The 12167-nt window shown below is 37.4% G+C and overlaps 1 protein-coding gene across 1 annotated transcript in view; it reads left to right on the top strand.

Annotated features, from left to right (window-relative positions):
• Nucleotides 1-12167, top strand: part of HORMAD1 (HORMA domain containing 1) — a 328194-nt gene that overhangs the window by 148711 nt on the left and 167316 nt on the right. Inside the window, exon 8 of the mRNA XM_053719987.1 lies at nucleotides 10599-10744. Within this exon, the coding sequence (XP_053575962.1) occupies nucleotides 10599-10744 (146 nt within the window). The remainder of the gene's footprint in view (nucleotides 1-10598; nucleotides 10745-12167) is intronic.

The following is a 12167-nucleotide window of genomic DNA, read 5'->3' as shown; positions in this document are numbered from 1 at the left end:
GCACCTTGGGACTTCAGGATGGCTTACGTGTTTCCACCCTTCCCGATGCTTCCTCGATTGATTGCCAGAATCAAACAAGAGAGAGCATCAGTGATTCTAATAGCTCCTGCGTGGCCACGCAGGACTTGGTATGCAGACCTGGTGGACATGTCATCCTGTCCACCTTGGTCTCTACCTCTGAAACAGGACCTTCTGATACAGGGTCCCTTCAAACATCAAAATCTAACTTCTCTGAAGCTGACTGCTTGGAAATTGAACGCTTGATTTTATCAAGACGTGGGTTTTCTGAGTCAGTTATTGATACCTTAATACAGGCTAGGAAGCCTGTTACCAGAAAGATTTACCATAAGATATGGCGTAAATACCTATATTGGTGTGAATCCAAAGGTTACTCTTGGAGTAAGGTTAGGATTCCTAGGATATTGTCTTTTCTACAAGAAGGTTTAGAAAAGGGTTTATCTGCTAGTTCATTAAAGGGACAGATCTCAGCTCTGTCCATTCTGTTACACAAACGTCTGTCAGAAGTTCCTGACGTCCAGGCTTTTTGTCAGGCTTTGGCCAGGATTAAGCCTGTGTTTAAAACTGTTGCTCCACCATGGAGTTTAAACCTTGTTCTTAATGTTTTACAGGGCGTTCCGTTTGAACCCCTTCATTCCATTGATATAAAGTTGTTATCTTGGAAAGTTCTATTTTTAATGGCTATTTCCTCGGCTCGAAGAGTCTCTGAATTATCAGCCTTACATTGTGATTCTCCTTATTTGATTTTTCATTCGGATAAGGTAGTTCTGCGTACTAAACCTGGGTTCTTACCTAAGGTAGTTACTAACAGGAATATCAATCAAGAGATTGTTGTTCCTTCCTTGTGCCCAAATCCTTCTTCGAAGAAGGAACGTCTACTGCACAACCTGGATGTAGTCCGTGCTCTAAAATTTTACTTACAGGCAACTAAGGAATTTCGACAAACGTCTTCTCTGTTTGTCGTTTACTCTGGGCAGAGGAGAGGTCAAAAAGCTTCTGCTACCTCTCTTTCTTTTTGGCTTCGTAGCATAATTCGTTTAGCTTATGAGACTGCTGGACAGCAGCCTCCTGAAAGAATTACAGCTTATTCTACTAGAGCTGTGGCTTCCACTTGGGCCTTCAAGAATGAGGCCTCTGTTGAGCAGATTTGCAAGGCTGCAACTTGGTCTTCGCTTCATACTTTTTCCAAATTTTACAAATTTGACACTTTTGCTTCATCGGAGGCTATTTTTGGGAGAAAGGTTCTTCAGGCAGTGGTTCCTTCTGTATAAAGAGCCTGCCTTTCCCTCCCGTCATCCGTGTACTTTTGCTTTGGTATTGGTATCCCAGAAGTAATGATGACCCGTGGACTGATCACACTTAACAGAAGAAAACATAATTTATGCTTACCTGATAAATTCCTTTCTTCTGTAGTGTGATCAGTCCACGGCCCGCCCTGTTTTTAAGGCAGGTAAATATTTTTTAATTTATACTCCAGTCACCACTTCACCCTTGGCTTTTCCTTTCTCGTTGGTCCTTGGTCGAATGACTGGGAGTGACGTAGAGGGGAGGAGCTATATGCAGCTCTGCTGGGTGAATCCTCTTGCACTTCCTGTTGGGGAGGAGTAATATCCCAGAAGTAATGATGACCCGTGGACTGACCACACTACAGAAGAAAGGAATTTATCAGGTAAGCATAAATTATGTTTTTAATATTTAAAGGGACACTGAACCCAAATTTTTTTCTTTTGTGATTCAGATAGAGCATGCAGTTTTAAGCAACTTTCTAATTTACTCATATTAGCAAATGTTCTTCATTCTCTTGGTATATTTATTTGAAAAGCAAGAATGTAAGTTTAGATGCCGGACCATTTTTGGTGAACCTGGGTTGTTCTTACTAATTGGTGGATACATTTATCCACCAATAAACAAGTGCTGTCCAGGGTTTTGTACTTATTTTTTCAAATAAAGATAGCAAGAGAACGAAAAAATTGATAATAGGAGTAAATTAGAAAGTTGCTTAAAATTGCATGCTCTATCTGAATCATGAAAGAAAACATTTGGGTTCAGTGTCCCTTTAATAATCAGGTAGATTACAAGCTATGGGCGCTATAGGGAATTTAACGAACACAACAAAAGTTGCGTTATTTCACCCGCTATAGCGCAGCCATTACAAGTTTTTAAACAGCCGGCTTGTGCGTGCGATATGGCTGCGTTGAGCTCCATACCGCACACAATTTAAGCGCTGTTTTGACATGCTCGTGCACACTTTCCCCATAGACATCAATAGGGAGAAGGTGTCAGAAAAAAACCTAACACCTGCGATTGCGGAATGAAAAGCTCCGTAATGCAGCCCCATTGATGTCTATGGGGGGGGGGAAGATACGTTTAAACCTAACACCCTAACATAAACCTCACATCTAAACACACCCAATCTGCTGACCCCGACATCGCCGGCACCTACATAAATTTATTAACCCCTAATCTGCCGCTCCCGATATCGCTGTCACCCAAATAAAGCTATTAACCCCTAATCTGCCACTCCCAATATCGCCCCCACTATACTAAAGTTATTAACCCCCTATTCCCCTACAACATCGCCCACACTACAATTAATATATTAACCCGTATTCCGCTGCTCCCCGACATCGCCTCCACTAAATAAAGTTGTTAACGCCTAAACCTCTGATCTCCCACATCACTACCACTAAATAAGCCTATTAACCCCTAAACCACCAGCGCCCCACATCGCAACAACCTAAATTAAACTATATAAACCCCTAAACCTAACCGTAACTCTAAACCTAACCCTAACGCCCCCTAAACTAGAGAATACCTATTTAAAACTAAATACGTACCTTTGAAATAAAACCTAAGCTATCTACAAGATAACTAATAGTTATATTGTAGCTAGCTTAGGTTTTATTTTTATTTCACAGGTAAGTTTGTATTTATTTTAACTAGGTACAAAAAATAAAAAACACTAAAATTACAAAAAAAAAAAAAAAACTATTACAAAAAATAAAAAAAAGAAATGATCCAAAACAATAAATATTATTCCTATTCTAATACCCTGTTTTAAAAAAAACAAAAAACACCTCAATATAAAAATGCTATAATAAACTACCAAGGGCCTTTAAAAGGGTCTTTTATGGGCCCTTAAAAGGGCCTTTTGTATTGCATTGCCCTAAAGTTAACAGCTCTTTTGCTACAAAACAAACCCCCCTAACAGTATACAAACCCCCACTCCCCAAATCCACAAAATAAAAATAAAGTAAAACCTAATCTACCCATTGCCCTGAAAAGGGCATTTGTATGGGTATTGCCCTTAGGGCATTCAGGTCTTTTTCCTGCCCTTAAAAGGGCATTCAGTTCATTTATGAAATGCCTAACCCCTAATCTAGAATTAAAAACCCACCCCAAAACGAAATAAAAACATTACACAAATTAAAAAACGAATTATCAAAAATAACAAAAATGATTCCTATTCTAATACCCATTTTAAAAAAAAAACACCCCAAAATAAAAAATCTAATCTAGAATAAACTACCAATAGCCCTTAAAATGCCCTTTTGTAGGGCATTGCCCTAAGTTAAACAGCTCTTTTACCTGAAATAGTTTTTTACAAAGACCCACTAACATTACAAACCCCCACCCCCCAAACCCACAAAATAAAAAAAAATATCTAAAAAAAACCTAATCTAACCATTGCCCGGAAAAGGGCATTTGTATGAGCATTGCCCTTAAAAGAGCATTTAGCTCTTTTGCATTTCCCTGAAAAGGGCATTTAGCTCTTTTACAAAAAGCCCAAACCCTAAAAACACCCAAAAAACATTAAAAAATCCTAATACTAACCCACGAAGATCCACTTACAGTTTCTGAAAGATTATTATTATTATTAAGATCCTTTAAGCGGGACTACAGAAACTCAGTGGATCTTCGGGGGTTAATGTTGGGATTTTTTAAGGATTTTTGGTGGGTTTTTTTTTTAGTTTAGGGTTTGGGATTTTTGTAAAAGAGCTAAATCCCCTTTTCAGGGCAATGCAAAAGAGCTAAATGCCCTTTTAAGGGCATTGTCCATACAAATCCCCTTTTCAGGGCAATGGGTAGCTTACGTTTTTTCAGAGTTAGGTTTTTTTATTTTGGGGGGTTGGTTGGGTGGCGGGTTTTACTGTTGGGGGGGGTTGTATTTTTTTACAGGTAAAAAGAGCTGTTTAACTTAGGGCAATGTCCTACAAAAGGCCATTTTAAGGGCTATTGGTAGTTAATTGTAGGCTAGGTTTTTCTTTTTTTTTTGGGTGTTTTTTTTTAAATTTTTATAGGGCTTTTAGATTAGGTGTAATTCTTTTTTATTTTTGATAATTTCGTTTATTTTTCATAATTTAGTGTTTGTTATTTATTGTAATTTAGTCTTTTTAATTTTTTGTTATTAGATAGTTTGTAATTTTTAGAGTAGTGTTGGGATTTTTTAATGTGTAATATAGTTTATTTAATTGGTAGTTGTTGTAATTTTAGTTTAATAGTTATATTAGTGTAATTGTTAGTTTAAACTTCGTTTTTTTAATTTGACAGTTAAGTTTTAATTTAATTTAAGATAGGGAAATTGTAATTTTAATATAAAGGTAGGGGGGTGTTAGGTTTAGGGGTTACTAGTTTAAATGAGTTTATTGTGATGTGGGGGGATTTTGGTTAAGGGGTTAATAGGTTTATTTAGTATATTTCGTTGTGGGGGGCTTGCGGTTTAGAGATTAATAGGTTTATTATAGTGGCGGCAGAATTAGGGGTTAATAACTTTAGTATAGTGGGGGGCGATGTGGGCGGACGGCATATTAGGGGTTAATAATATTTAAATAGTTTTTGCGATGCGGGAGGGCGGTGGTTTAGGGGTTAATAACATTATAGTGGTGGCGACGTCAGGGAGAGGCGTAATAGGGGTTAATAATTTTTATTAGTGGTGGCGATGTCGGGAGCGGCAGATTAGGGGTTAATAACTTTAATATAGTATTTGCAATGCAGGAGGGCCTCGGTTTAGGGGTTAATAGGTAGTTTATGGGTGTTAGTGTACTTCTTAACACTTTAGTTATGAGTTTTATGTACAGTTTTGTAGTGTAAAACTCATAACTACTGTCCTCAGATGGCATTACGGATCTTGTCGTTATAGGGTGTAACACAAGCTTTTTAGCCAAAACGCAAAACTTGTAATGGATGCGCTACGGAAGTCCCTTAAAAAAACGTAATTTTTTCGTGTGCGAGACTGACGCGTTACAGGTTATACTGACAAGACTTGTAATGGCTGCGGTGCTGTTGTAACGCAGAAATGACAATTTTTTTCAGCATTAAATATTTTTCATTCCAATGTTCTTCACATAGGAAAAAATGTTCATATAGATATATATCTATATAAAAATAAATAGAAAATGTTCTTCTATGTGAAGAACATTGGAATGTAAAATATTCATAACTAGCGCAGTTGGTCTAATGAGCGTCGGGTTAGTGCACGAGTGATATGTGTTTTGTTTTTTTTCAGTTTGCGTGCTCCATTAAAGTCTAATGTAGAAAAAGTTTTTTGTAATATTCAAATTGTAATATTCAAATTCCTGAAGTTATCACGCATCGGCTTTCGCTCACGCCCAAACAATTTACTCTCAGCTTGAAATATGCACAATAGCCCATAGTCTCCACAATCTGCATTCTGCAATTTTTCTCGAAGCCAAGATTTCTTCCTTTGAAAATGCAACACACTAACATATATGCAAATCTAGATCTTAATGTGTGTGCACTTCTATAAGAATAAATTTGGCTAAAAAAATTACAGTTTTGTGTAAGCATTCAACATTTTATTGTAACCTTCTATGTGCATTTTACAGCTTTTCTATTTACAATGAAACAGTAGTCTGCTTTTGATGACATGGAAGGAATTTGTTTAAATTTGGGGGAAATAAAATAAAATGTAAGTGGGGCGTGTCCTGACAACGGCCATGATTAGCAGCAAAATTGAGAAGCTCCTCAAGCCACCACAATAACTTGTTGTTTTTCTCCTCACTAACCTGACATCCTTCTATGCAACTTAATAAATCAGCTAAGGAGAAGACATGGAGATGAAGAATACCCTCTTTTTCACTTTGCACTTGCTGGATCCTAACCGGACTAGTCGAGGATATAGGCCGCAACATCACTACACCTTCATTTTACCCCCCTCGGTTACCTAAGTAATCGAGTAAAGCAGTGTTAATCTGCTATCATTCTTAGCATTTAATCATTAATAGCTAACACCAATGTTCCAATACAAGTGATGAGACCTGAACAAATTGTCTATAAATGTCATGGCGACTGACCTCAGAGACCTGATTGCCGTGCTAATGGAACGGGTGGATGCCCATGCGGCACTGCTCACATCAGAGGTCAGATGTGCATTCTTCGCTACTTACACAAGGGAACATATAACTATACCCCAGGCTGCTCAGGGGAAGTCTGACAAGCAGGAGAATCCGAGATGGGTCCATACGGCCGCACAGGAGACAAGCAAGATAGACACTGATTCCTCCTCGTCACAGAGGATACAAGCTTTCTACACTACTAAGCTTGATAGCGACCTTAAACCCGAAGAACACATCTCCCTGAAAGAAGATCGCCACTTACCCATTAAACCACACAAGAAGCCGAACCGTCCTTGTGTAGCATCTCCATCTGGCTCTCATCTCCCGTCGCTCGTGAAATGACCTGGCAGCCTGAAGCAACAAAGCAGTTGCAATCCAGCGTCTGTGATATGGGCTGTTCTTCTGCGAAGGTGGATTTGAACATTGTTGCTTGTTGGGGATCTATTATGGGACCCGGGTGGAGGTTACCCACATACTTGTATTGGTGAACTAAAACCTGGTTTCTGACAAGCCCTAGAACAACATGCGGGTCTGCAGTTAATTTATATCCTGTTTACTCTTGATTCTTTTAACTGTGACTCTAACGTATAGCTGTCCTGAAAAAGTTTAGATTCATTATTTGGATATATGCATATTGTTTTCCTCAAGCATGATTATATAAATTAAAGAAGACCAGCACTCCTTGACAGGATATATACAGAAGTAGTACACACTTATTTCATTATATATTGTTAGAGCGGACAGACCTATGAGCTAAAAGTTTAATTAGCAGTTATACTGTATGTTAAATTCTGAGGACATGTTCTAATTGGATTTCCGTAGAGGAGTATATTACTGTAACACCTGTTTGCTGACTGGCGCCTGAACAGCCTGTGGATCTGTAGATTATATATATCCTTTTTTTAATCTTGATTATTTGAACTGTGCCGCTTACTGTTAACACAGCTTTAAATAGCAGCCCTGAAACAGTTTAGCTTCATTATTGGTATATATGCATATTACTCTCAGATATATTTCTGTATTAATACAATAATAATTGGGAACTCTTTTGTAGCACCCCATTACGATGGCTGGGTTGCTCTGGATAGTTTGGATTGACCTACTTCTACATCTGAAACAGCTCTTAGAAATAGATTGTTGTTCGGGGCTAGTCATTAGAGTGCTATTTATAAGATAGTGGATGCTATTGGGGGTCCTCCCCCTTTGACTCAGTCCTACTGCCTGCGGCCAGGGCAGTGGGACAGGAGAGTAATATCATTGAACCTATTGTTACAGAGCTCTAGTGGAACAACATGAAGTGCCCTCACTCATTTGCACCCTTATCTCTGAGAGCTTGACACAATAACAGATATCATTTTACAGGTCCCAACTGTTCAACTTCTTCCCCTGCATACCTAATACCTTTTCCAAATTGAACCAATAGCATCATCTGGGTCTGATATAAGAAACACTATAATTGCAGATTAAGTAGCGGCATATATACTCTCCTAGCCTTTTCTTTACAGGCTGCGGTATATGGAACATACTAACATTTATTGCTTAGGGACAGTAACCATTATGGGGGGTAGTTATCAAGCCGTCAACCTCAAATACGCTGGAATTCCACAGCGTATTTGTGGCGAGGCTGATTCGCCTTAGTTATCGAAGGCTCGAGACCGGCTAAAGTAGAATTTAGTGACGTATGCTTCGATCCGCCGGACTCAGTCCGACACAGATCGATTCTTACGTCACTCCAGATGTTCCGCACACAAGTGCGGCACATTCTCACTACTTTTGCTAGGGGGCTTAGATTAGGTGTAATTAGCTTAAAATTGTTGTAATATTTTTAAAATGTTTGTAACTTATTTTTTTATTTTTTGTAACTTAGCTTTTTTTATTTTTTGTACTTTAGTTAGTTTATGTAATTGTATTTAATTGTAGTTATTTGTAGGTAGTTTATTTAATTAATTTAATGATAGTGTAGTATTAGGTTTAATTGTAACTTAGGTAAGGATTTATTTTACAGGTAATTTTGTATTTCTTTTAGCTAGGTAGTTATTAAATAGTTAATAACTATTTAATAACTATTCTACCTAGCTAAAATAAATACAAAGTTACCTGTAAAATAAATATAAATCCTAAGATAGCTACAATATAATTATTATTTATATTGTAGCTATCTTAGGGTTTATTTTACAGGTAAGTATTTAGTTTTAAATAGGAATAATTTATTAAAGTATAGAGTAGTGTTAGGTGTAATTATAACTTAGGTTAGGATTTATTTTACAGGTAAATTTCAGTTTATTTTAGCTAGGTAAGCTATTAAATAGTTAATAACTATTTAATAGCTATTGTACCTAGTTAAAATAAATTGAAAGTTGCCTGTAAAATAAAAATAAATCCTAAGATAGCTAGAATATAATTATTATTTATATTGTAGCTATATTAGGGTTTATTTTAAAGGTAAGTATTTAGTTTTAAATAGGATTAATTTAGTTAATAATAAAAATATTATTTAGATTTATTTAATTAATATTTAAGTTAGGGGGGCGTTAGGGTTAGACTTAGGTTTAGGGGTTAATAATTTTATTACAGTGGCGGCGGTGTAGTGGGGGGCAGGATAGGGGTTAATACATTTATTATAGGTGACGACGGTGTAGGGGGGGCAGGATAGGGGTTAATAAATTTATTATAGGTGACGACGGTGTAGGGGGCAGGATAGGGGTTAATAGGTTTAATATAGGTTGCGGCGGGTTCAGGGAGCGGCGATTTAGGGGTTAAACTATTTAGTTGCGGCGAGGTGCGGGATCAGCAGGATAGGGGTTAATAATTTTATTATAGAGGGCGACGGTGTAGGGGGGGCAGGATAGGGGTTACTAGGTATACTGTAGGTGGCAGCGGTGTCCGGGAGCGGCGGTTTAGGGGTTAATACATTTATAAGAGTTGCGGCAGGGTCTAGGAGCGGCGGTTTAGGGGTTAATACATTTATAAGAGTTGCGGCAGGGTCTAGGAGCGGCGGTTTAGGGGTTAGTAACTTTATTGAGCTGCGGGGGGCTCCGGGGGCGCCGGTATAGGGATAGAACAGTGTAGTTTAGTGTGGGTGCTTAGTGACAGGCTAGCAATAAAGCTGGGAAAAAGCCGAAGGGCAGCGAGATCGGATTAGTGATAATTCTCACAGTCCGCTGCTCATCGCCCTGCGGCTTTTTGACAGCTTTTTTTGATAACTTAGGCGAACGTATTCAAGGTCCGCGGCGGCGAAGGTAGGCGAGCGTATTGGGCCGGCGAAGTCAGAAAAGTAGACGGCTTGATAACTACCCCCCTATGTCAGGAGCAATATGTTTGACCCTGTAAATCACTACATGTAGGCCCTAAGTGACACAATGGTACCGATAATATAATATGACAAGCCTAGATAAATACCTCCTAAGTGTCTCTCTATTCGTTTTAACCATAATCCTTTTGAGTCCTTTTCGCATACCTATGAGCTTTCTCGAGACTGGTCCATAAAGACACCATATTTAACTTGGTGCTGTTGGGTTAATTATACTCACATAATATTGTTGTTAGCTAAGCATTATATCCTTTTTCACATTAAAATGCTATGATAATATCTCTTTATACTACTATACATCGTATTTAAATTTATTTAGAACTCTTTTACTTCACTATTAAGTATATCTAATTTTGCTAAGGCCCAAGAGTGGCCATTGTTATTATAATTCCTCTTGCTTATAGTAATAGTATAACATGGTCCAATAGTGACCCTCTAATTATGTGAGGAACATAGGCCAGAGAATTAAAAAGTTTTGTTATAATATAGAATAGTGCCTCTCATATAGTTTGTTATTACTCTAAGCATGCCAGATTAAAGTACCACCCTACCAGGCAGTATATCCTGACACAGAGGTACCACAGACATCTCGATAAGCATAGTAAAAATCTAAGGTATCAAATTGGATTAAGAATGGCTATTATAATACTTTTCATTTGTTCAGCTAACTAATTCTTGGGTAATTCTCTGGAGTGTTATCTTTGTATTTAGATGTATGATCCCAGAGGTTACTTTATGTATTTTGTATTTGCCATTCTGTACAGAGTATTGTTTTTGTACTGTAGAAATAGTATTTCTGATGACATGACAAGAATGTTGTATTACTAAATACCTTAAATAAAAAACTTTGATTATTTAAAAAAAAAAATGTAAGTAAGAGCTTTTTATGTTTTTTCCCCATTTCTTTTGTTTAGTAATAAAAGCAGTTCAAGCTCAGTCTGCTTGGATGTAAAGAAAGCAAGCATATTGCTCATCCGAAAATTATATGTCCTCATGCAAAACCTAGGCCCTTTGCCAAATGATGTCTGTTTAACCATGAAACTGTTCTACTATGATGAAGGTAAGGTATTAAATATCAATGCTAATGTAACCCCTTGATTGTAAAACATAAAATAAAAATGCAGTTAATGGTGCCTTGATTACCAAAGTCTATAGTGACACATGAGTAATCAAGGGTTTATTTCACTCTTTAAATGATAGATAATGCAGTTTTGATTTTAACCCCTTTTATTGAAAAATAAAATTCAGGGGGCAAGATCTTAATCAAGGCTTTCCTGCCAGTAATGTTAATGGATTTTGAATAATCATATTCAAAGTTATAGAAGGCTTTAGTGGTAATTGTTTGAAATTAACACAGCAGCTGAAGGAGCAGCAGTTCAAATGAAATGCAGCTCTGTGCAACTGCTAAAAGGGAGTGTTTGTTAAAGGACAGTAATTAAATATGGGATTACACTCCAGTTAAAGGGACATGAAACCCCAATTTTTTCTTTCATGATTTAGACAGAGCATGTAATTTTAAACAACTTTCTAATTTACTTCTATTATCTAATTTGCTTCATTCTCTTGATATACTTTGCTGAAAAGCATATCTAGATATGCTCAGTAGCTGCTGATTGGTTACTGCGCATAGATGCCTCGTGTGATTGGCTCTCCCATGTGCATTGCAATTTTTTCAACAACGGATATCTAAAGGATGAAGCAAATTAGATAATAGAAGTAAATTAGAATGTTGTTTAAAATTGTATTCTCTACTTGAATCATGAAAGAAAATTTTTGGGTTTAGTGTCCCTTTAATTAGGAGATGGCAAAAACACCCCAACGTTCCAGAACTTTAATCCCTATACTTTCCCATAATCGTGTGGATTCATTTGTTAATCCACTGGTCTACTGTATGCTGTTCCTTGTAATATCCTTGGTACTATGATTGCACTGCCTTGGATGGGCATATTTACTGGATGCAGTCTCCTGCAATTGTGGTAAGCATGGTAGAGGAAGGTGCTGATATGTAAGTATATTACATTTTATTTATGCAGTTTGGACACTTTATAGTTTTACATATTTGGCCTTATGAATAGCACAACTTGCTTTAGTGTCCACCAGTAACACCAGAAAATTGTAACGCAGCCCCTCCCATTTCACCCGCGCTAAAATCTAGCAATTTTACACCATATAATGACGGGTACCACTCTCGGGTAGTACACTGTGCGTTATGGTTGGTGTCTCCCATTAAAAAGGTCCTGGGGAGAACACTGCATCAATACTGCTACTATAGTACTATAGTAGTATAGTACTGCTACTATAGAGTGCTACTATAGCTGTATTTGTGAGACAAGCCTTATGGTTCTAAAAAGCACAGTGGGTATTATTGCTACAGTCACTGGTGGTAAAGGAATGTTCTTACTAAAGAACAAGAAGTCCAAAAGTAAAAGCAACCCTTGAGGCCGATTTCTTTCCTTTTAACAATCCAAGTCCCAAAGGTCTAA

This window comes from Bombina bombina, chromosome 1, assembly GCF_027579735.1.
Source record: "Bombina bombina isolate aBomBom1 chromosome 1, aBomBom1.pri, whole genome shotgun sequence".
NCBI lineage: Eukaryota > Metazoa > Chordata > Amphibia > Anura > Bombinatoridae > Bombina > Bombina bombina.
This window is presented reverse-complemented; position numbering and strand designations above follow the sequence as displayed.